At 43.3% G+C, this 26,522-nt stretch overlaps 1 protein-coding gene across 1 annotated transcript in view; it reads right to left on the bottom strand.

Moving 5' to 3' along the window:
* Positions 1-26,522, bottom strand: part of CAMKK1 (calcium/calmodulin dependent protein kinase kinase 1) — a 177,747-nt gene that overhangs the window by 5,695 nt on the left and 145,530 nt on the right. The window contains exon 15 of the mRNA XM_030222611.1: positions 12,630-12,733. Coding sequence (XP_030078471.1) covers positions 12,630-12,733 — 104 coding nt within the window. The remainder of the gene's footprint in view (positions 1-12,629; positions 12,734-26,522) is intronic.

The raw sequence follows: 26,522 nt of genomic DNA, 5'->3' as shown, positions 1-26,522 counted from the left end.
TGTGGTAACAGTAGCCCATGTTGATAACTTCCCTTCTAATTACCAGTTGACTGGGGACTCCTGGAGACAAATTTTGGAATCAGTGGTCTATATATATAAGTAAAAAAAACCCAAAAAAACCCACAAGCTATTGGGGATGTAATTAAAATGTATTGATAATAAAACCTGCTTATAATAAATCAAATCTTGGTACAGGATAAAAATGATATATGGGAAGAATATAGACTCACCCAACTCCAGCAGCTTTTCGTATGAGATTTATTTTATAGCACTCGTAATAGCTCTTTTTCGATCATAAGTTCTTCCTTATGTGCTCCAATCAAATGTGATTTCAAAAGCGTCCCATATCAAGTCTCTCAATCAATTTAAATAATAGAACGCACCAGTCTATATGAGAGATGCTTTTATATGGAGCTCATTTTCAAAAGAGAAAAACGTCCAAAAAGTGGCAAAACAGCAAAAGTAGAGGCTGACAAATGCGCAAACCAATAGAGAGATAATATCAAAAAACAGTGACAGGAAAATCTGCATTTGGACATTTTTCTCACAAAAACAAAAGATAGACGTTTTTCGTTTTTGAAAATGAACTTCTTTCCTATTCAGATTTTGGACCTTTTTTTTTGCAAAACGTCTAAATTTGGACTTAGATGTCATATCGAAAATGCCCCTTCCACGAAAGCGCCAAACCCCTAAGAGAAAAACTACATTGGCTCCCATTAAAAGAACGAATTGCATTCAAAGTTTGCACCCTGGTCCACAAAATCATTCACGGGGAAGCCCCAGCCTACATGTCAGACCTTATAGACTTGTCTACTAGGAACGCAAAAAGATCAGCATGCTCATTCCTCAATCTCCACTACCCCAACTGTAAAGGGCTAAAATATAAAACCACATACGCAACCAGTTTCTCCTACATTTGCACGCAACTATGGAACGCACTACCGAAGGCCATAAAAACAACGCAAGACCTCACTACCTTCCAAAGGCTACTGAAAACTGATCTGTTCAAGAAGGCATACCAATAACACCTATCCTCAAAACTAAATAATAAGATTGCACATGAACTAGAATAATCGAACTTTTTACCACTTGAATAAGTAACCTCTCCATTAATAATGATTAAGCACTATCACTTTAATCCTTATGTCAAATAAGGTCTATCTATAGTTGATGACCTAATGTATGTTACAATCCTATCACTTAGGAACTTATATGCTATACCATAACATAACATATCCTTCTTTACCATGCATGTATGCACCTTAATGCAATGCCTTTGTAACTCTGCTACCCGGAAATGGCAACCGCCATTACGGCAAATGTAAGCCACATTGAGCCTGCAAATCGGTGGGAAAATGTGAGATACAAATGCTACAAATAAATAAATAAATACATTTAAATGCAGGTAGGCAGCAAGAGGGTAAATTTCAAAGCTACTTATGCGAGTTAAAAAAAATGGCTTACATGGGTCCAGCAGCAGTCTGAACATTGCCTTTCCTCGGTGTGGGTAAGAGAGTGTGCAGAATTCCCGAATACACCTATTTTTTTTTAGCTGCATGTACTCAGGAGAGGTTTTTAGGCTGGAGAGGAAAGGTATGTGTATAGATGGTATTCTCTTTCTACATGCTCAGCCCTGCTCTGAAGTCTACCTAACATGTCCTGTTTGTTTTTATAATAGCCAAACCTAAACACGCATAAAACAGTTTTGCATATACTTGATATCCTGTGGAAATATATCTCATGCATATTCATTATAGACAACTTGAAAAGCTTCCAAGATAGGGTAGTGAACCACTGCTCTATGGATTACAGGTTATCAGCTGGTTCCATTTTTTCAAATCCCAGTGTTTTAAATCCTGCCAGTTTTAAAATCTCATTTTGACATGGAAATTAAATTTGTACAACCACCGGTAACCAGCCCGTGCCACATTTTTTCAGGAAATGCTAATTCAGTTCTTGTCTGCTCCTGTGCATGACTGGACCAGTCCTAGTTTTATCTCCACTGCATGCATGGCTGTAAGAGTCATAGGGTCCAGGCAAGAACTGGATTAGCATGTCCTGGTTACCGGTGGTTGTCCAAATTTATTTTCCAAGTCAAAATGAGATTTTAAAATTTAGGGGCCCCTTTTACTGAGCCATGTAGGTGCGTACAGGCATCCTAGGTGCATCAATTTGGAGTTACCGCCCGGCTACCGTGTAGCCCGGGTGCTTATTCCATTTTATACGTGTGTCCACTACGTACCGGAAAATAATTACCGCAGGAGACCTTACCGCTAAGTCAATGGGTGGCGGTAAGGTCTCAGACCCAAAATGGATGTGCGCTAATTTTTATTTTGCCGCACATCCCTTTTTCGGTAAAAAGTTTTAAAAAAACCCTTTTACAGGCACACTGAAAAACGGATCTGCGCACGCCCAAAACACATGCCTACACTAGCGCAGCCCATTTTTTAGCATACCTTAGTAAAAGGACCCCTTTAAGGAGCTACACAGCCCAAAATATTGAAGCTCTCTTCTTCCAGAGTCTACTAAAGGTGCACAAGCAGAGCCTTAAAATAACCAAGCTAGACAGCCTGATGACATACAGCAGATCAGGAGAGAAAACGGGGAGTCAGACTCTTACTCCAGCATCTAATTAGTAGACTGTTAAACTTTATTTTCCTTTCTTCTTCCCCAAAAGGTTCATTAAAAAAAAACATTAATTAGGCACAAGGCAGGGACAAGTCACTACTCTGTCAAAAACATTTAATACAAAGGTCTTTAAAGCAGCATCAACAGCAGCCAGCATGCATACTGTAACACGTTAACCATCCAAGGCCCCCTTTAATTTACCTAGATGGCAAAACTGTCCCAAATTCCGTCTTTCTTTCTTGTGTGACTCTTGAGCACCACAAAACACAGCGTCATTTATTTATTTAAGCATTTTGCTTACACCCTTTTCCAAAGTGAGTTACATATAGAAGATATTTTCCCTTTCACTAGAGCTTATTTATTTATTGCATTTGTATCCCACATTTTCCCACCTATTTGCGGGCTCAGTGTGGCTTACAATACATTGTGAGTCATGGAATTACATTGGTTACAATATGGTTATGGGTTATATTGAGAAGAGTTATGGGAAGACAGTCGAAGTCAAACATATTTTGGGAAAACAAGTCAAAGTCAAACATAGTTTGGGAATGGAACAGTAGAATGTAACAATGGGGAAGTGATCGGCGATAGAACAATGGCGAGAGAACATTAGGGTATAACAGTTCCATCTGTGGGTACAGTTTTAAGTGTGGTGAGAATAAGGGGAAGAGAGATCAGAAGAGAGTGCATTGCCCTATCTCTGTTAGTGCATAAGGACTTCATATGTTTTGATTCTTGCCATAGCTTTTCTCGAAGAGGTGAGTTTTCAATAGTTTGCGGAAGCTCTCAATCTAAGTTTATATCTGGTGCAATGGAGGGTCACAAGGAGCCATGGTTGGATTTGAACGAGGCTCCCTTGGTTTTCACCCCACTGCTCTAACATTAGGCTACCCCACCATTGTCAGCTCACATCACTCCAGCATGAAGGAGAATTCCAGTGCCTGCTTAAATGCTGACATCCATAGATACCAACATTTTAGAATGATTAAGGGTAACGTACAATACAAACGACCCCTTCACAAATACAGTGAAGCAGCCTGCTCAATATTGGGCGTGTCCACCATCTACAGAACTGGCTCCTATGCTGACTTTCATGTATATGGAGGATGGCTTTCTCACCCAGAGGAATCCGAGGACCAGATTCAAGCCTGGTTTTGCATGGAGATGTCTTGTGGAGATCAGAATTGAAACTCCAAAAATGCCACGGGGCAAAGCAGAAACTGGTCACCCTCTCCAGCCTGAATAGAGAGGCAGCACCCCTCCTTTTCACACAGTATATTAAACTTTGGATGGGCTTAACACTGGCCAACATTTTCTAAAAAAAAAAAAAAGAGAGCCCCCAACTAGGATGGCTAATTAAAGGACTTCTAACAGAAACAGCATCTGAAAAGCAACAAATATTTTAGGTGGCAGCCAATCTAAAGAGATTTCTTAAATATCACAACTCTACTGTCATGTGATTAGCCATGAGAAAGGTGGGTGCTGGGACAAAGGGGTTGTATGCTCAGTTAGGGTTGCCAACCGGCTCCCAATTCACCCAACAGGGTTGATCCAACCCTGGGTTCACCCCACTGCATGCAGAGACTTGTAGTCTTGCTTCTCCTAGGGAATCCAGTTTGGAAATCAGAACTACAAGTCCCTGCATGCAATGGTGTAAACCCAGGACTGGATCAACCCTGTTGGGCGAATCTGGAGCTGGTTGGTAACCTTATCTCTTCAACCAAAGATGGTGGCGGACAAAGGAGGAAGACAAAAAAGCCTGTCCTGAATAAGGAGAAATTGTTCATGTAGCTAGGGGATATATACTTATTAAGATAGACAGAATAACTGGGCAGAGGGATGAGCCAGGTGGCCTTTTTCTGCCTTCACTTACTATGCTACTTGTATCTGCAGCCTTGACTAATGCCCATACAACCATCTAGATGTGCTGTTTGGGAGTATGGAGCAGGGGAAGTGGATCAGAGAGGGCCGGATGGATGCGGCAAAGGGGAGCGGAGCTGCCTTTGCGAACGGCAGCGCTTTGCGACGGGCGAAGAAGTAAATGCAGCGGAGCCTGGGGAGACAAATTATTTTAAAAGGCAGGCAGGCACGCAGGCAGGCAACGCTGCTGAATGCTGCTTCCCGCCACGCTAGTGACTGGCTCAGGGATGAGACTTCTCAAGCCTTGGGGGCCTCCAGAAGATTCTTCAGCTGGCAGGGCCCGAAGATCCCCGCCAGCCCAGGTATTTATCTTTACGGGAGGGGGATGGACACTTAGTGCAATCCACGGTACTCACTCACGCCGACTACTGTAATAGTATTTTCTTAGGTTGCAAGGCTCATATCTTGAAAAAACTTCAGACTGCCCAAAATACAGCAGCAAGACTCATTTTTGGCAAGTCACAATTTGAGAGAAGTCACGATTTGAGAGCGCAACACCTCTTCGTGAAAAACTTCACTGGCTTCCTATTAGAGAACGAATCAACTTTAAGATCCACACATTTAATCCACAAGATTATCCACGGTGAATCTCCAGACTATATGCTCAATCTGATTGACCTTCCAACCAGAAACATGTCTGATACTTCGCGAACTTACCTCAACCTGCATTACCCGAACTGCAAAGGACTCAAGTACAAAACCTATTATGGATCCAACTTCTCCTTCTTAGGCAGCCAACTTTGGAATGCTCTACCCAGACCTATTCGATCAGTCAGTGACCATCTACCCTTCCGGAAATCACTAAAAACTCCTATTCAAACAAGCCTGTCCAAATGGCCCAAGCTAACTTTATGAACCCATCTACCCAGCACATATCCAGGAACAATGACAATGACCCAGATTACATCCCCCCACCATATTTCCCTATGCTTATCTCTTGTCTCATTTCTCCTCCCCCTCCACTACCCTTTCTCCTGTGTTCACCTACCCCTTGTTCTTACCTCCCTTCTCCCTTGCCCACCTCTTCCTATCTATCTCTTTCATTATTCTGCTATACTTAACTTATTTTTCTGTATCAATACTCTGTAATCTCTATTACTATGTAAGCCGCATTGAACCTGCTTGGAGTGGGAAAGCGCGGGGTACAAATGTAATAATAATAATAATAATAATGATATACCAGAGAGAAATATGTGGGTCATGCCCACCCAGTCCACCCCCAGGCCCACCCAAAAAATGAGGTCTGGCTATGCTACTGGTATGGAGGTATGGGGGAATAAGGATGACAGAATTAAGGGAAACAAAAGGTGGGGAGGGAGACCATATAGTTGCCAGTGCAATTATCTGAAACCATTGAGCTATTTTCTAATTCATAGCATGTTATGTATCCTACAACTCCACCTCCTGCTTGTCACTTGTACACAATGAAGGAATAGCAGGACACCTTTTTTTGTTTCGTAGGGGGGGCGGGCGTCCTAACCAAACTCTACCCCATCCCTGAAGCTCTCTAGTTGATAAGGGCAAAACGTTTGTGGCCCACCCCATTCCGCTGCCCATGACTCAATATACACAGCACTGTACAAACACAGGAGAGACAGTTCCTGCCCCTGGAGTTGAAAAGCTACAAGTTCTATATACAGACAGCCTGCTCCAGGGATCATTCCTGACATGGAAGTTCCAAAGACATGCCGGCAGCACATGAGGACATGCTTTGTGGAATATCAGCAATATTATTGTTATGAATTTCTCTTTTGCTTGAGCTGTCTTATGCTGAAGCATGCAAGGAAATGTAAAAGGAAAAAAAAATCAGATTAGACTTTAAAATATTATGATGCTGAAACTATGTAATAGAGAAGAGTCTCAAAGTGGATTTCTCTTTTGTCTCAGTGACAGGATGGGCAATTACACTGTCTCAAGCAAATGTGTTTTCTATGAAGCCCATCTGAGGAATGAATATTTTTAACCCAGCTCGAGAAGGCACAACTCCCATAAGATTCTTAGGGGAAAATTCAGAGCGAACAGTACCTTTAGTTTTCAGTTAAAGGGAAAATTCATGTCCCAATATTTAGAGGGCAATGTTTGGGCAAGTCCCCCCTTCTCCCAACTGTGCTGATGGGAAATGGAAAGGACAGAGCCACAAATATCATGGGGGTGGGAGGGAGTTAAGACATGAATCTCCCTCCTGAAACTCAAAATTCCTGGTTCAACTTTATTTCCAATTCAATTTATATTGCAAACTTTGGTCAATATCATTTAAGGGATGGTTATTAAGGTGCAGTAAAAGGTGGGCTGTTACCACACTTTAGTTTACCACGGGAATAACTAACCTGCGTTATCGCAGTACATGGTCAGGAGCATCAGGTGCTTAAGTGCAGCTCAGTGCTTCTGGGCCACTTCTTAAAGAGGACAGGCATTTATTTTCCCCTAGCTCTAATGCCCCCCCCCAAGCAGTTCTGAATTGATATATCCCCCTCTGACGTGGAGGGTTTGTGTGATATCGAATGTATGCATGTTGTGGGGGTGCCTCTTGCCTTAAAGGTTTTCCCCATGTGCTCACTTCCACAAACTCCTGCTCACTTTCACTCTTCCCTCCCCTTCCATTTGTTCCCCTCTCTTCTAGCCCTTTCCCCCTTGTACTCTTGCCCCTTACCCTGCATTCCTCTCCCCCTCACAATGTAGTTCCCTTCCCTTTATTCATCTCCCTCCTCCATGCTCACCTCCCTGCCCCTCTCCTCTATCCCTTCTCCCCATTCTCACACAATCTTTCGCCTTTCCCCTTTCGGTGAAGTGTGAGCCATCAATGCATACAGCGTACTTTTCTGCTAGTACACACACAAAACGAGGCAGTTTATTATAAAATTACTCCCTATGTGTCAGTGGTATATTTCTTTTTTATGTGTGTGTATACTCCAAGGCTAGCAACTGTGTATGCTGTTATGCCCTGGGTAGCTTGTCACTATTTATACAAGTAATTGAGCACCACAGGGAGCTCAAGAGAGCATCTGACAGCTCTAAAGAGGAGGAACACACCAGAGAGATGTAAATGGGCTTAGTTGTTAGGAATGTTAAACCCTGAAGTGAGGTAGGAGCTTGATGAAAAGAATGCTGCTACAGATTTTAATAGCCAGATGCACTAAACTTAACGAGCCATTAACGAGCAAGTAGTAAACCCTGGCATGCACTAAAGACTTTTTTCTGACGACGGTAGGTAGCAGCTAACGAAAACGGAATGCAGATGAGCAAATTGTGTAGACACCCTATTTTAATGAGATGCACTAACCTTGTCCGATTGCCTTAACGCTGGAAAATCTGACTAGAGGTCTGTACCTCTCGTTGGGGCTGTGCGTGATTGAAAAACTGGGGGAAAAAAGTCAAGTGCTCGTCACTGCAATAATAAAAACGTCTATTTTGGCCGTCATTCCCCCCCTCCCCGAAGACGCCGCACTGCTCACCCCCTCCAATGCACCACGATCCAGAGGACAGTGCAGTTAAGGACGTCCATCCAAAAAAACGCCCATTTTGGCTGCCTTCCCCCCACTGCAATAATAAAAACTTTTTTTTGGAAGTGCTTCACTAAGCTGAGAGACCTGGAAGTCCCTGAGCCAATCACAACGCATTTAGCAGAGCTAAACGTGCTGTGATTGGCTCAGAGACTTCCAGGTCTCTCAGCTGGGTGAAGCACTGCCAGAAAGACGTTTTTATTATTGCAAGGGGGGGAAGGCAGCCAAAATAGGTGCCCATCCAAAAAAACATGTCCATTTTGGCCCCCTTAATAATAAAAACGTCTTTTTTGGCAGTGCTTCACTCAGCTGAGACCTGGAAGTCCCTGAGCCAATCAGAACGCGGTTAGCCGAGCTAAACGCGCTGTGATTGGCTCAGAGACTTCTAGGTCTCTCAGCTGAGTGAAGCACTGCCAAAAAAGACTTTGAGCTGCGAAGAAGTTGCAGGAGATGTTTCTTTTTTTTTCTTTGCAGCTCGTCCCAGCAGGCAGGCAGTCTGAGCAACTGCCTGGGGGGAGCTAACCATGCTTCTGGACTTTTGAAAGGCTTTGAAATGGATCGGGTGAGTTTTTTTGTTGTTTTTTGAGTGAAGGACGTCCATTAAGGGCGTTCTTGCCATGCGCAGAGCAGCCAGCATAACGCTTGGTTGCTCTGCGCATGCTCGACCGGCCGACTGGCCGAGTGTTTACCAATATAATAGAGAATGCAAGTGAGCTACAACGAGCAGCTGATTTGCATTCCCTTTCCTTAATGCATGCCCGTTCCTTACCGATTCACTAAGGGAATCGGTAAGAGAAGGGCTCTAAAGATTTTTTAGTGCATCTTCCCCTAAGTAATTAAGGAATAGAGGATGGCAGGTTAAAGCCCTAGGGTGTAGTCTGTACTACTGAGGGTCAGACCAGCTGAGAAAAGGGACTTTACTGTCTGTTGAAATCTACACTGGATTCAGTTGGGCAGGGGACTGTGGATTGGCTATGAAAGATCTTAATTAGTAGAGATGATAAAGTATCCATCCAGTAGATTAAAATACCTGGGCAGGAAGTCTGTATTAAGGGAGAGCACAAGCACAGTAATTCTACTGCATGCTGGACCTGCATCTTAGCTTAAATCAGGCAAGAGAGTTGTATGGTTGTTGGTGAAGTTACTGACTAACAAGCTTATGGTGAAGCATCTTCCTGAAAGATTAACATCAAGAGGTTGAGTCAGAACATTCAGGAGCTGAAGTCTGTGACTGAGGATGGTAAAGTAAAGCACATAGGCTTTAGCTGTACTATGGAGAGTCAGACAAGCTGAGAAAAGGAACTTTATTACATACTAGTAAAAAAGGCCCGTTTCTGAAAGAAATGAAATGGGCACTAGCAAGGTTCTAATGGCAATTATGTTTTTAAGGGAACTGTTAGGAGAGAGTATATGTGAGAGAGAGTGAGTATGTGTGAGAGAGTGAATGAGTATGTGTCAGAGAGTGAGTATGTGTGAGAAAGAGTGTGTGATTCAGAGACAGAATGTGTGTGTCTGTCTGTGTGAGTAAGAGAGTGTAGTGTGTGTCCCGTGTGCACCAATTATGCTGTCTCCCCTGCTGTGCCCTGCCCCCTCCATCTATCCATATGCAGCATCTCTCCCCTGCCACTACAGCAATTTTCCACTGTCCCTTGCCTCCCCCCTACATGTGCATCCCACCTCCCCCCTCCACCTCCCTCAGAGTTCCAGGTCTCCCTCCCTCCCTCCCTCCCATTTCCAGTCCCTCCCAGTTTCAGGCCCCCCTCCCTCCCTTTGAGTTCCAGGCCCCCCTCCCTCCCTTCGAGTTCCAGGCCCCTCCCCCTCTCTCTCCTTTACCTCCCCCCCTCCGAGTTCCAGGGGCGTCCTTCCCTCCCTCTCTCCCAGTTCCAGGGTCCCCCCTCCCTCCCAGTTCCAGGGTTGTCATCCCTCCCTCCCTTCCAGTTCCAGGCCCCCTCCCTCCGATTTTTAAAACTCATCTTGACTTACCACATTGGGGTTATGGCAGCCGGCAGCAGCGGTACAAAGTGTGCAGGCTCAGCCCTTCTTTCTCTCTCTCAGCTGTGGTCATGCCCTTGCAGAAACAGGAAATGAAGGCGGGAGCAGATCTGAGAGAGAGAGAGAAGGGCTGAGGGTGGACGCTTTGTGCCGCTGCTGCCTGCCACCGTAACCCCAATGTGGTAAGTCAAGATGAGTTTTAAAAATCGGAGGGAGGGGGCCCTGGAACTGGAAGGGAGGAAGGGAGGGAGGGACGATGACCCTGGAACTGGGAGGGAGGGGGGGATCGTGGAACTGGGAGGGAGGGAGGGTGAACATTGGATGAGAGTGAGCTCCCGCAGTAAGTTTCTGTCACAGTTTGACAGAAGTTTGCTGTAGATCAATGTCTGAGCCCTGTTTTTTTTTTTGGTCGCGCGCTTCCCGCCTCTCGGCTTCGAATTGTAGCATCTCCTGACGTCAGGCAAGCAGGCTTCTACTATGGGGGAGTGATGTCATGAGATGGTTACGAATGCAGCCAGAGACACTGGAACATTGCAAGAGCAAATTATTATATTAGATTGGAAATGCAGTTTGGATTAAACTGTGCAAGAGAGATGTATGTTATCTGTGAACCTTATTGATTAGAAGACCATGGTGAAGCATCCAATAATTCTGTAAATAAAGCATGTGCTCTGCCTCATCTGCTGGGTTCCTGACCAAGACAGCTGACTTACAAGGACTGGCCTGTGACAGCATTTATTACTGCAAATAAAACGCTGTTTTATGTGCAAAATAAATGCTTATAAAATTGCACCCTTAGAGACGATGTGAGCTCTGCCCTAACAATTCTTCATTGGTTTCCAATTAATATTCAGACACAATTTTAAGATTTTAGACTTGGCCATTAGAGCATAAAACAGTTTTGGCCCCTTGTAATTGAAATGTTTCTCTTTTTACACACTATTAGATCACTAAGATCTGTTCAAAGCTTTCTTTCAAATCCCCACCCTTGCTAAAATGAAACCTGAAGAAGAGCTTTGTCTTACACTGATCTGGAATGGTTTTTCAAGAGATTATTATTATTATTAGCATTTGTATAGCGCTACAGACGCCCGCCGCGCTGAAGATGAGAGATTTTAGTTAGATTCTAATTAAAATGTAATCTCAGTCTTCTAAACTTGTTTTATTTTGGTTGGTCTGCTGGCTAATACAGTGCTATTTTATTGGTGGCTGGTTGAGCCTGGGGCTGATTAATAATAATAATAATAAATTAACCAAATAGAACACACACATATTGGATATGCTAGAGATTGTTAAAGATCTAAGAGTGGAAGAACAGCCTAATGGTCTGATATGTGGGCTGAGAACCAGGGAGCCCAGTTCCCCAGGATCTCAGCCAGCTGCACTAAATGTTAGGCTGCTCCTTCCTCCTGTGTTAAGGGTGGTTCCCTGTAAATAAACTTTATATCTCTATTTTGAACTCATGGTCTGGTGCTATTTTCCTGTATTGCTAAAACTGTCTTATCCCCCCCCCCCCATAAAAAAAATTTGGCTGGGACTTCACAATACCGAAATGAAAATGCTTACATTATGCAAACCTGCACACCACAGACCTTGGGGGTATTCGCTTGCATACATCTTAGTAATCCTGCTAATTCTGACAGGTATCTTATGCTTGATAACAACTGTAGTCTACCAGCACATTATAAAAATGATCAGCTAAAATCCTGGCTTTGAAATAAACCCTCTTATTTCAATCGTGGAGGCCCGTTTCTAAGCTGTCTTAAAATAGTATTTTAAGCACTGGTTTTATGCTAGTACTTCCCCTGCAGATTTACTAAATTGCAGTACAACAGCTTAGTAAATCCCAACATTCCCATGGATAAGAGGGGCAAAAGGGAATTGAGAGGCAGCTAGAGCCATGTTGAATTTTGGTAGCAGTGATTGGACAGGAGTGGTTGGACATTGCTTCTGCTCCTGAAGGCCTCAGGCACGGGATAAGGAGGATGGTAGGAGGGTTGCAATTCCGGTAGAGGGTGGATTTTGGCCTAGGGGAGCCATGCTCTATTGAAGTTGGGTGGTTGGGGTGGGGGGGGTTTCTAAAGTATTTGATCATTTCAAGGAAGAAAAACATCAACATACAAATGGGAAAGATTAAGACATTATAGTTTAAACTGGTCTTGTTGGTCCAAAAAAATCATTCCATTGTACATATAATTGAAAGTGCACAGAAAGAAATGAAATTAATATTTGACCTTTCAGTGCTATTCTATCCTATGTATTGTAGGGAAGTTTGGGGCATTTGTTAGAATTGAAAAATAATGTTAGAAAGTGCTTTTTCAAAATAAAAAAAAAGGGTTTCAAATGCTAACTTTGGGCAAGGATGAATATGCAACATATAACATTTCTGGCTTTTTCTGAAGAAATGTTCAAAGTGAATGACAACATAAAATGAATTATTTTGTAAATTGATATCTTATCACTATTAGACACTATTCACATAACAAACTGGAAATGAAAAGGTTAAATTAAATTCTCTTACATGTAATAATGTTGAGTTAATGAAGGCGAAGAATGTAAATAACAAAATCCTTGAATTGCTCAACCTACGTTAATAAGTTTCCTGGGGCAGACATGGACCTTTCTTCCCTTCTGGACTGACACTCAAAGGGGTTTCCAAAAGATCGCTTCCGGAGCATTGCTTTCACTAAAATCTGTGAGGTGAAAAAAAAAGAAAAAGAGATAAAGACAAAGACATTGAGTTTGCAGCTCTTAACAACAAATTATCCCAGTTGACAGATTGGTTTCAAACCAAAAAATTGATTCTAACCCCTGTAAAATCTATAGCATTACTTTTCACAAATCACACAATTAAAACTTTATGTACACCCGTTATTTTACATCATAGCCAAGTTCCTGTACTATCTACATGTATCTTTGAGGTTACTATAGACGGTATTCTTTCCTTTAGACATCAAATTAGGTTGTTTGTTGGACGTTTTTTACATTACGATTAATTAGATCCATGCGGTGATTGCTTGAACATTTGGATCTCAATATATTGGTCCACTCTCTTGTGATCACTAAGTTAGATTATTGTAATTTTCTCTATAAAGGGATTAAAGGATCTCAAACGTTTACAATTATTTCAAAATACTGCTTTGTTTACAAACTTCTTCTTTTGGTTTTTAAAACTTTATAAACAGAAGAACCTCTTATGTTGTCATTTAATTCGCTATGCCCCTGCCTCCGCTCTTCGATCCCTTAATCAAAATCGTCCACAAACGCCTAGTCATAAAGAAATACTTCTTGAACATATCAGAGAGTGTCTATTCAGTACAAGGCACAGTAAAAGGACCCCTGGATGTGGCCTTTAAATAAATCTATTCTCTATATTCAGTGTCGCTGTCCAGATAGCTAGTGGTGCTGAAAATACATGCACAGCAGTGACTGCTGCTAGCTGTAGAGACAGTGGTGATATACTTTGTGGTTTAAGTTAGGGAAGCATTGTTGCTGGTTTAAATTAACCTGGCTGCATAGCTGTGCGGATAGTGGCTGATTACTGCCAACTATCTGTACTATTTGACAGAATGTCCACAATCCGTCCTGACACTCTGGATAGTGCTGATGAAAATGGGAAGATAGGGCATTTATCCATGTAGTGGCTGCCACTATACTGATAAGTCTTTTGAATATTGGGCCAGTTGTGCTTATTTACTTATTAACAGCCAGTGTTACTGAGTTGCAGGTAGAGACAAGCACAACCGCAGATGGTCAATTAAGTGTACTAATGCGGATGATAATGCAAAAACTTTTTTTAATGCATCTGCATTGCAGCTTATATATTTTAATATTCACAATTTTTTTTACAGCAGCAATAGATAAAAAGTTAGTTTGCCTACATTTGTACTTCTTATTACCTCATCAGCATATACTTTTTATTAACATTAGTTCAAGCTAGTCACAGATAATTTCTCTAGCAAGGTGTTCACAAGTAAGAATTCCCTTTGCGTAAGTGTAGAGAAAAGCAGAATTTATGTGTGTAAGTTTCTTCTGGCCATTTTGACTAAAGGAGACAGGATGATATTTCACCAAAGTATAAATTAAGGGAACTGTCTTGAAATAGCATGGGCGAAACATGTTGGCACATATCCCCTTTGGAAGAAACTTTGAAGATAAGTACTTGATTTTCAGTAAAAGTAATTGGAGTTGAACAACTGAAATATGAATAAGTACATAAATGAATAAGTGAAAAATGGAGTAAAAAATACATAAAAAAACATTCGGTGTACGGACTGACTGATGACGACATAAGGTGTTACACCAACTTCCAAAAAATCAGATGATCATCTCAATGGAAGTGCACCTTTGATGGGCCATTATTAGATGCATTTAACTTGGAGAATTTAAATTGCAGATATATTTACAATGTGTGATTTCCTGGTTCTTATACATTCAGCAACTAAATAAATATTGCAACTAAATGTATAACATTTCCTGCCCTCCTTTCCTTTGTCCAACACCGTGCCCCTGGTGGTTGGGAGGTGGGGGTAGTGCTGGGCAGACTTATACAGTCTGTGCCAGAGCTGGTGGTGGGAGGCGGGGCTGGTGGTTGGGAGGCGGGGATAGTGCTGGGCAGACTTATATGGTCTGTGCCAGAGCCAGTGGTGGGAGGCGGGGCTGGTGGTTGGGAGGCGGGGATAGTGCTGGGCAGACGTATACGGTCTGTGCCCTGAAAAAGACAGGTACAAATCAAGGTAAGGTATACACAAAAAATGGCACATGTGAGTTTAAATGTGGGAACAAAACGTTTTACCATTCTTATGGAGTGCTAAAACATTTTGTTCCCGTATCCGTGGTGATTGTTGGTATGATGGCCCTCCAAAGGCCTGGAGCCGGGCTCTGCTTGGAAGCCAGGCCTGGGGAATTTTGCCCCCCTGCCCCCCCCCCCCCTCAGCAGCCCTGTTAAAGTGTTGTGGACACTACAACAGCTATATTGTGGTTGAAAGCCATTAATCTTTTCTACTGTGTGTGTGAAGTGAATAGTATTTTTGAAGAGAGTCAGCCAAGAAGACAACAGGTACTTAGTGAGGTGAAACAAAGTCTGAGACAGATAGTATTTAGCATATACTAATAATTATTTTTATTTAAGAAAACGTTAGTCCAAAACAGTATTCAGATTCTTAAACTAAAAGATTTTTTTTTTTTTTAGGAACACATCCTGAGTGACAGGTTGCACACACTTTTGGATAAGGAGGTAGTTTTCTCTCCATTTTGTTTTGGTTCTAGTAGTAGGCAGTAGGTTCCACTGCAGCTGATCATTCATCACCCTATGCTGAAGGAGGAAAAAGAAGAAGCAGGGTTCCACCGTTTCCATGCAAGAAGATGATCCAAGGGAAGCTTGAACCAACAGATAAGTCTTCAGCAACTGCATTTATGACATCCAGAAACTAGACTTAATTTTCTATCTACATTTTCATTGAGACATAAAGAGGGTAATAGCAGGGAATAGAATATATTTTTCCTGGTTGATTCATGTTCCTGTGACAAGTACCAAAGTAAAATACCTTATTTCCTGCAGAACCTCTTATCTGATATTGCAATAGGGAAAAGGTTGGTTCTGAGTTGTAAAAGAAGTTTATTGTTGTGGGAGGGAAGAAACATTTGAGTTGTAATTTTCCATTGAATTTATCCCTACATTTATACATTGAGGTGTATAGTTTTTCTTCCTCGCTATGCACCCCTGTTAACCAAGATTTGATAGAACTTGTATAGTTTAACTAGTCCATAAGTAAACCACTTCTAGTGGAATAAACATATTCTATTGAACTTTCCGTGGATCATCTTTTTCATTATCCTGTATTTACAAAACTTTTCCTTTGGAATGTAATACCTTTTCTCTAGATTTTCACTTATTTTTTCTCTCAAGTTGTTTTGGAACTTGAGACGAGGTTAGTTTGTTAATGAAACTTTTTCCCTTGTCTTTAGATGAGGTACAATTGAAGGCCACCGGTGATGCACTTAAATCCTATTCAGGTACATGTAGGACAGAGTCAGCTCACGGGACTAGGGGGCTTAAAAGCAAAGATATGTATAGCAAACGAAATTGAATTATTCTTGGCAATTATTATTTTAAAATAAGAATTTTCCAGTGCTTAATTTAGTGAATGAACACATTCCCATCTGGTCATCTAGGCCTAGACCTAAAGCTAACTCATTAAAACATATTTCTAATGTACCAGAATTTCAAATCAAGACATCTTAAGAAGGGACTTAAGTGGTCTTGGAAGGTCAAGTCCTACAATATTTAGCTGCTCTTTTGCTAGGCCAGTAAAAAGTATCACTGCCCTACTGAGCTTTCAGTCCTTTCTGTCGTAAAGCCAAAGCAGTTTACGTTTATTATACTCAGGTACTTTGAGGATCAGTTCATCCATTTGTCTGCCCATCTATCTGTATGCAAGGTTTGCTTCTATATATTTGCAATCAAACCACTGTGCATGGAATAGTATTTGAACAGAGCAAGAGATGCTAACTCACCTTTTGGCAGCTGGGGTGCACTCAAGTGATGAACTGGGAACCAAAATACCAGCTCAGAGTTGCTCCACCACTGTACACAAGTAGCTACACCAGCTGTTCAGTATCTACAGGAGAAAATATATTGTCCACTGCCCCTCCCCCTCCAATAGCTGCCTGATCACTGTCATGGAGATCAATCAACGCAAACTCTCATGAGTGATGAACCCCACAGTGACACACTGTGATCCATTCTTACCTCTGCAGAATTAGCAAGGAAGGTAAGAACATAAGAATACCCATACTGGGGCAGACCAATGGTCCATTTAGCCCACTATCCTGCTTCCAGCACTGGCCAATCTAGGTCACAAGTACTGGCAGAATCCCCCATAGTAGCAAGATTCCAGGCTACCAATTCTCAGGGACAGCAGTGGCTTTCCCCATTTCTGTATCAATAGCAGACTATGGACTTTTCCTCCAGGAACCTCACCATTTAAAGATGCAGGCTGATTGCAGCAGTGTGATAAACTGAAGAGCTGCAAGAGGGAGGTAGAAGAAAGAGGAAGGGGACATAAAGAAAGAAAATGTAGGAGGAGAGAGAGAGACCGATCCATACCATTCTTGTACACCTCCTCCCCCAACCTCACCATCACATGTTCTTCAACCCCACACACCCCTAACCTGCCACCACATACACACTATCTATGCAATCCTGCAGTGGCGCTTGCCACCGTGTAATGGCTAAAGCTTTCACTTTTCAATTTGTTTACATTACTGGAAAATCATGAAGGTGAAAGGACACTTCAGAACTGTAGACAAAAATCTAAGCTATTTAGAAACAATACATTAAAGAAAAAAAATTAAAAACATATGCTTTCTTGCTAATCAGAAATAGAATGTCAACATTAGAGGGCAGGATTCAGTATACAGTCAAGCACCAGCTGCTCTTCCTACATAAACTGTAGAACACAAAGAAAACAAAACAAAATGGAAGAACTTACTTGGAGGGGAGTAAGTTTATTTAGGGCTCCTTTTACTAATGTACGCTGAAAAATGGCATGTGGTAGTGTAGGCGCGGGTTTTGGGCGTGCGCTGATCCATTTTTCAGTGCACCTGTAAAAAAGGCCTTTTTAAAATTTTTGCCGAAAATGGACGTGCGGCAAAATCAAAATTGCCGCACGTCCATTTTGGGTCTGCGACCTTACCGCCAGCCACTGACCTAGCGGTAAAATCTCACGTGGTAACCAGGAGGTAATGACCTACGCGCATCAAATGCTACTTTGCATGCGTCCGAAAATAAAAAAATTATTTTTTGGCCGCGCGTATCGGACGCATTCCAAAAATGAAATTACCGTAATAGCCACGCGGTAGCCGGGCAGTAACTCCATTTTGGTGCACGTAGACACTTGTGTGGCTTAGTAAAATGTCCCCTTAAAGAATAACGTATTTCAAATGTTCTGTGATGCCACGTGTGGGTAATTTAATGCAATTTGCAAGGATTGGCTGATAGTTCAGCAGAACAGTCCTCCTCTTACGATTCAAGCACACAGCATCATGCCTTCCCAGAAGAGGGATATTTTAACTGAATTGGCATAATGACAACAACAGCAAAATACTCTCCCATAAAACGAAACAACCCTCTTGTGAAAATGTTTGAGACTTTGGCTGTCAGATTGCTCACTGGATTTATAAGAGGACATCTGAAATGGCAGTAAACATGGAAAGATTTCACTTAGCACATTTCCATGGCAACTAAATGCTCTATTATCCACGTGTGAGCTGTTATCAGCAACTAGAAACTTGATTAACATTGATTTGAGTGTGTACAATATGAAGGGCATAACCAGTGCATTTTTTCTAGTGAAAAAAGTGTCGGTACTCAAATGCCAGGCCACCCTTCAGGGGAGGGGTGATCACTGAGGGACCCACCCCACAATAGCCAGGCCCCCTGCAACCAGTCACATAATTTATGACAAGGCAGAATTGGTGTGTAGAGCCTGAGCTCTTTCATTAAAACTTGGGGACCATGCAGTGGTGTGCTGGAGCAGGCTCTCACAGGCTCTCGAGAGCCCCATGGGTCAATTTTAGCAGACAATGAAAAAGGTGCTGGTACTCAGTACCCCAAAGTAACCCCTCAAAAAAGCACTGGGCATAACTGTTCCTTGTATGTGCCCCCATCTTTTGGATCACCAAACCATGAGAATAAATCAAAAGACTGTGCATCACCAAGCTGAAAAAAACGTGCTTGGAGACACAGTCTGCTTTCCACCCATCAGGGCCCCTAAAACAGCAGACCATTTTCTCAGAGCATGTCTAGAATTATCAGCCTAGGAAAAGTATAATCTTCGGGCCAGCCCCGTGACTCAAGCTGTAGCGCTGTGGTGCAGTAGATTTGGGTTCAATGGGGCCAGCTAGACACGTGCGTACCAGAGAGGTGGACACGCTCACACCTGCAGCAGAAGGAAATAGGACTACTGCACTGTATCCTCCCCTCTACTAGCCAATGGGCAGTGCCGAGGGACAATGTTTCCTCTAAGGAGTGGCCTGGTTCGTGAAAACATTTTTTTTTGCGTGAGCAACAAGTTTTAAAAACCAACAATTTTGAGCGCCAGTATTAGCAATGCATTTCTGTATATAGCGCAAAAAAATGTTTGTGAGCAACCATATAAAAATCTGTGAGTGACACTCCTAAAATGTATGAGCAATCGCTTATGCGCTCCGCTTCAAGGGAACATTGCCGAGGAAGAGCCTTCGAAATACCGTCCTTCCAAGTCCTTGAGGCTGATGAAGGTTCCAGAAGCGGAGCCAGGTTGACGGCACGGGGGGAGCGAGAGTGGCGTGAGAGCGGACTTCCGCCGGCGCTGGCGCACATTTTCAATGCAACACATTGAGAAAAATAGGCGCTGGAGCTGGCAGAACTCCGCTTGGGGGAGTGGCTGCTCCCCTGGCTACCACTGGAAGGTTCCTTTTCTGCCATCTAGAGGGAGGGTGACATAATTACAGAGACAAGTTGGAGAAATATAAACTTGAAATGTAAAACAAAGAAGGTGTGTTTCTTAGTATTTTTTTTGTTACATTTATACCCTGCACTTTCTCACTCATGACAGGCTCAGTGCAGTAGGCAATGGAGGGTTAACTGACTTGCCCAGAGTCACAAGGAGCTGCCTGTGCTGGGAATTGAACTCAGTTCCTCAGGACCAAAGTCCACCACCCTAACCACTAGGCCACTCCTCCACTCCATTTTACAGTCTCATTTCCACCCATGCTTGCTAGATCTTGCATGGTGTAATCCACAGGGTACAGGGAGGATTGTATTCCACAATGCTCTGTAACTCTCCCAAAAATCTTCTGCGCTTTGCAGTCTGGGTTTGTAATCCCTAGGGTACAGGGAGGGTTGTATTCCACAAGGCTCTGCAATTCTTCCCCCCAGTCCCCCTGTGCCTTGCAGTCCTCTCCCCAGGCAAGACCAGGGGGTTAAATATGCCTCCTCTCCTTCCTTGGCTTTAGCGCCCCTTAAACGCCCAGCTCCAACCTAGGCAGCCGCCTGGTCCTGCGGTCCAGGCAATGTTCTCTCCTTGGGGCCCTCCCCAGCCGCTCCCTCCTAGTTTCACCCAATGCCTGTGACAACAGTTCCGCAGTGGGCAAGTTTTTCAGCGTTTCACAGAGTCCACACTAATTCCAAACTATATCCAACTTTCAGACTGGGACAGTCCCTTCTCCCAGCCTGTCTTTCCCTTTCCTCCCATTTCCCCTCTCCTCCCCTGAAAGGGGAACGGAGTAGCCGCGCTCTCCTACCCCCTTTCCCCCAGGTTCCTTCACCTTGGTCCAGTTTTTTTATTTATTGCATTTGTATCCCACATTTTCCCACCTCTTTGCAGGCTCAATATGGTGACAACATAGGAGTGGCCTAGTGGTTGGGGTGGTGGCCTTTGGTCCTGGGGAACTGAGTTCAATTCCCACTTCAGGCACAGGCAGCTCCTTGTGACTGTGGGCAAGTCACTTAACCCTCCATTGCCCCATGTAAGCCACATTGAGCCTACCATGAGTGGGAAAGCATGGGGTACAAATGTAACAAAAAAAAAAAGTATTTGGTATTACAGAAGGATTTTGGGTAACATGATAGTATTATAACTAGCAAATATTGTAATACTGGTCTGGATATATGTTAAAGAGAGCACGCGTGTTTCTAACATAAATTAAACAGTTCTCTGGTTTTCCCTTGTTTTCCTTTAAGACAGTCACAATCTACACAATGTAGATTGTTCAGCTTCAACCTTTGCTTTATTCCCCTCTTACTAGCAGGCTAGGGAATGTAAGGGTCCCACTCTTTCTCTGTCAGCACCTACTCCTGACAACCTCCCACATGACCCAGGCTGAAACCCTCATTTATTAATTCCCTGCTGACACAGCCACCTTGTCCCTCCCTTCACCAGACCCAAGAACCACGCTGCCATCAGCCCTTTTAACTCATAAGTACATAAGTAATGCCACACTGGGAAATAACCAAAGGTCCATCGAGCCCAGCATCCTATCCACGACAGCGGCCAATCCAGGCCAAGGGCACCTGGCAAGCTTCCCAAACGTACAAACATTCTATACATGTTATTCCTGGAATTGTGGATTTTTCCCAAGTCAATTTAGTAGCAGTTTATGGACTTGTCCTTTAGCAGTGGCGTACCAAGGGGGGGGGGGGGGGGGGCGGTGGGGGCGGTCCGCCCCGGGTGCACGCCGCTGGGGGGGGGGGGTGTGTGCCGTGGCGCGCGCCTGTCAGCTGACTTCGCTGACTTTGCTAACTTTGGTGCAGCTCCCTCTGCCCCGGAACAGGTTACTTCCTGTTCCGGCCTGGGGCGGGGCAGAGGGAGCTGCAGCGAAGTCAGCAAAGTCATCTGACAGGCGTGCGCCGCGGCACCCCCCACCAGCGGCGTGCACCCGGGGGGGGGGGGTCATTTCGCCGGGGGGGGGGGGGGCGCATCGGCGATCCGCCCCGGGTGTCATGCCGGCTAGGATTGCCACTGTCCTTTAGGAAACCGTCTAACCCCTTTTTAAACTCTGCCAAGCTAACCGCCTTCACCACGTTCTCCGGCAACGGATTCCAGAGTTTAATTACCTGTTGGGCGAGGAAAACTTTTCTCCGATTTGTTTTAAATTTACTACATTGTAGTTTCATCGCATGCCCCCTAGTCCTAGTATTTTTGGAAAGCGTGAACAGACGCTTCACATCCACCTGTTCCACTCCACTCATTATTTTATATAACTTTATCATGTCTCCCCTCAGCCGTCTCTTCTCCAAGCTGAAAAGCCCTAGTCTCCTTAGTCTTTCTTCATAGGGAAGTCGTCTTATCCCCGTTATCATTTTAGTCATCCTTCGCTGCACTCTCTACCTTTTATTCGTGCCAAAGCAAAAATGTCCATAAGCTCCTCTTCCATGCGCTCTTCTCTCTCTCCACCCCCACCAGTTGCCAATTCATAGGCTCTTCTACAACACTCTCCTCCAGCTGTCCCTCATCCTCCTTGATTAATCCTCCTCAGATCCTCCTCCCTCCCCTTAGCATTCTGGGACTGGTAGTGTAGAGAACTCTTCCTGGCTCTACCCTGTGTCTCCCTCAAAGTCTGCTGGGAATTGTAGTCTTTGGATCTCACTGTTCTCTCTGAGGAATGTGACAAGCTGCTTTCTCTGAACTGTTTGATCTTTGGGGACCAGAATCTTCAGGCTCTGCCTTCCCGTGCAGGTTTAGGACACCCTAAAGGAGACTTTCTCCCTCCTGCCTTAGCTGTGTCCCACTCCATGCTCCCGTACTCTTCACAATGGTCTAACTTTCCCAACATATTTATCAGGGGCTCTTTTCCTCATTGGATACGATTCTAATTTATTGCGTTACCAGTGTTCTTGCTAAGAGACTCCTCTTCCAAACTTCAGCCAAATCTGCCAAAGGAGAGGGCTCTCAATACATGCATGCAGCTAGAGATAGTAAAAGCACTCCGCATTAATGAACCACACTTAAAAAAATATAAAATTTGCCTCATTTTCTAAAGAAGCATACAAATCTATTTTCAGCTGGCATGGTCAGTGGTTTTATTTTTTAAGCCAGCTGCAGAAGTTAAATAAAACATGATATTCGGCGTCACAATCTGGACTGAACATGAAGCAATATCCAGGTAACTTGCCACTCCACCCTTGCTCTGCTTCTGGCATTATGGGTTAGGGTTCTATATATCACGCCTAAAAAATTGGTGCAAAAAAAAAATAATATGACTAGGCACAGTTTATAGAATACACCTAGTGCCCATCCGCACAACTAAAATTAGTAGCAGACAGTTACGCCAAGTAAAACTTGGTATAAATGCCTCCGCCTAAATTAGGCACGGAGAGGGTGTATTTTATAACAATGCACATAGTTTTTAGAAGCACGCACGACCCGCCCATTCCACGCCCATTTTCAACTAGGCGCCTTAGAATTTACATTAGAACATAAGGTCCATCAAGCCCAGTATCCTATTTCCAACAGTGGCCAATCCAGGTTACAAGTACTTGGCAAGATCCCAAAACAGCAAAATAGATTTTATGCTGCTTAATCCTAAAAATAAGCAGTGGATTTTCCCTAAGTCCATCTTAATAATGGCTTATGGACTTTTCCTTTAGAACGTTATCAAAACCTTTTTAAAACCCTGCTAAGATAACTGCTTTTACCACATTCTCTGGCAATGAATTCCAGAGTTTAATTACATTCGGAGTGAAGAAATATTTTCTCTGATTTGTTTTAAATTTGCTACTTAATAGTTTCATTGCGTGCCCCCTAGTCCTAGTATTTTTGGAAAGAGTAAACAAGCAATTCACAAGCAATTCACGTCCACAGAATACTCTTAAGACAGTTCTGCATGTAAATTCTAATTAATGCAATCAGTGTCAATAACTACTTGTTCATTGGCAATTATTAGTACTGAATGGCTTGTTAAACTAATTAAGTTGCATGCTCAAATTCAGAATATGATCAGATTTGTGTGTGCAACTAAGTTGCACCATATAGAATCCAGGGTATATGCTAATTGCCAAAGTGGTCCAGACAGTGCAGCTAAATATCCATGGAAAGCACCAGCTAAGGGAATTATATGGATAATTCCTTTTAATATTGGGCTTATAATCTTTTATTAGTACTCAGATAAGTTTAGGGATAGTACTGGAGGCATAGGAACCATTCTAGCAAGAAAAAGAGAAGGCAAAAAACCCTTATAAGCAGTTTGACCCCTAGCAGAAATACCACAAGGGATAGGAGCAACTGGGGATCACTCCTGCCCCAACCACAACAGACATCCCAGGATTTTCCAGGTAGACCAGGAGGGAAGCAGGAGTTCACTTGGGGGGTGGGGGGGGGGGGTGGGGAGCAATTCTTCTGCCTAGCTCCTTTAGGAAGCAGCCCAAAGGCACTGGGCTACTTGTGTGTTCACTACAAGCAACATTATTTCATTTACATTGTAATGAACTGTTTTGAATGTACTTGCATGCTCCACATCTCACAACTATGTATCCCACAGTACCTAATCTTATCATACCTTAAGAAATGTAACATGTTGTGACAAGGCTAAATATCACCAGCCCTTCTAACTTACTTCCATTGGCTTGGGGGGCAAACACTGATCATTGGCTTTTCAGAGTATGATACTAAGGACTTACTCTTAATAAACAGGGAATCGGAGAAAATTCATACATGCACTGTTACCAGCATAAGTAGTCTACTTCTTCAGTCACCAACTCACTCGGGGTGAATTCCCATAACTGGGTAAACTGCTGATTCAATAAATTGAGCACTATTCCTTCTGTGAGTTATAACAAAACCTATATTATTCAAATCTTTCCAACTCTGTCTTGCAGAGAAGGAACAAGAAACAGATACATTGTTAGAATTTCTTGAATATGCAAATTAGCTCCCAATCTCTCTCATGACTTCTGGCTTTTTCCCTCTAACAAGGTCTGGGGGGAGGGCATTCAGAAGCACAAGTCTAGCTCCTTCTTTAAGGACTAGGAACAGCCATCTCCCCTCAGGTAGAAGCAAACGTTCCATAATTTTAAAGTCCTGTCCTCCTACAAGAAAACCATTGTCCGTGTTTTCAATTCCAGTTAATTGTAAGTACTTTGTTCCTTCTCTGTATAGAGTTCTCTTTCCTAAGAGGCTTTCCATATGGGAGCTTTTCAGGTTATACATTCTCTTCAGATCCTAAGGCTGTGAGCTCTTCCTTTCTTCTCTCCCCACCTTCAGTCCTCACTGCTTTCTGGCCCATCTTTTAAGGGTCTCTCTAGGGTACAAACCCCTCCCTCTCATTAGTGTCCACCACCTATCCTTGGGCTTTCTTCATTTTCTACCCAATTGGGATTCTAGGTTCACTCCTCCCAGAGGCAGAGATTTTTCCCTCTAGCCATTTTCCTAAAAAGGCCACAGCTTCCTCTGGGTTGCAGGCTTCCATGCTCCCACCCTTCAGAAACATATCTCCCATTTGTCCTCCCAGCGTAGGCTAGAACCTTCCTAAATTTCCCTCCCCTTTCCTGCTCTAGCCCCAGGCTTTATGGGAGTGGTAGTCTCTCCTCTTCCTTAAAAGGAAACACCATTTCTTTTATCATCTTTTTAAAAGCAACAAACAGGATTTCTACAGTCCCACCTACAAACTCAGGAATACATATAAAGTATCACATACCATGTAAAATGAGTTTATCTTGTTGGGCAGACTGGATGGACTGTTCATGTCTTTCTCTGCCGTCATTTACTAAGTTACTGCCTTTCATAAGGCAGATCCTAGACCTGTCACAATGCACGACTGCCCTTTAACCTGTGTTACGGGGCAAATAATACGTGTTAGGGCTATAACACATGTTATTATCTACCCCTTGAGATACTGCAGATTAGTCATTCCCATGGGAAATTAAGGTGCGGTAAAAGCCTGACTTTTACCAGATCTTAATAATTTCTTGCCCAGTTGGGTATCTAAGGATCCCCAAGGTCAAAAACTGCACTCCTTAGTCTGGCTGAAAGGACACATATACTGTCAGCACATGCCTACTTTTACTCAGATTGAAGAGCAGCCGGGTTGAAGTTCACTTACCTTGATCACATTGTCTCCTGGCTAAAGTGGCCAGGAGGCCCAGAGATTATGCAGGAGGCGTCCTTAAACGGGCGGCACCAGGATCAGCGGGGGTGTGCTTTGACGGCACAACCGACAGCGGGGGTGTGCTTTGACGGCACAACCGGCAGCGGGGGTGTGCTTTGACGGCACAACCGGCAGTGCGATGAAACACGAAACAAATGATAACCTGTGTACCCAGGGGGTTTTTCTATGAGTGTGATACTATAGGAAGTTATGAAGTTTGCAATGTATGTAAATGCGATTTATAAGATGTAATTTAAGGTGCTTGGCTGCGGCCATAATAAATTCCAAATCTGTCAAAGAAGTGGCTGGTCCTGTTTCTTCTTGGTGGTAAAAGAGTGTGCACGAAGGAGCAGTGCCGAATGCCCCAGTTGATGCTAGGCATTGTCATACAGAAGCCCTCAGTTTGATCCCTGTGGCAGGTTTTGTGCTCCTCAGGTCATATGGGACATGGTTAATGTGGAGACAAGGTACACAGCCCTCTCTAGGAGGGGGGATCCGTGGCCCTTGCTTAAGAGAGACACCTAGTGGCTGGATTCTGGTTCTGACTGAGCTGGAAGTATAAAGGAGCAAAAGAAAACTGCCCAGATATCAACAGATGCATTTAGCCTATAGGAGTAAGGTAAACACTTGCAATTTTGTAATAGTATTTTCAAACTCTTCTTGTGTCATATATCTTACCTCTCCCAAACCAGGCAAATAGCAGGCAAAAGATATGTGGGTGCAAAAGTACTCGCACAATTTCCGGCTACAAAATCGGTTATAATATAGCACATATAATAAAATATCAGGTGGTTTATATACATAACATCAAACAGAACTAATTGTACTATCCAATAATTGTAAAACACTTGTTAA

The sequence above is a fragment of the Microcaecilia unicolor genome, chromosome 13, assembly GCF_901765095.1.
Source record: "Microcaecilia unicolor chromosome 13, aMicUni1.1, whole genome shotgun sequence".
NCBI classification, from domain to species: domain Eukaryota; kingdom Metazoa; phylum Chordata; class Amphibia; order Gymnophiona; family Siphonopidae; genus Microcaecilia; species Microcaecilia unicolor.
This window is presented reverse-complemented; position numbering and strand designations above follow the sequence as displayed.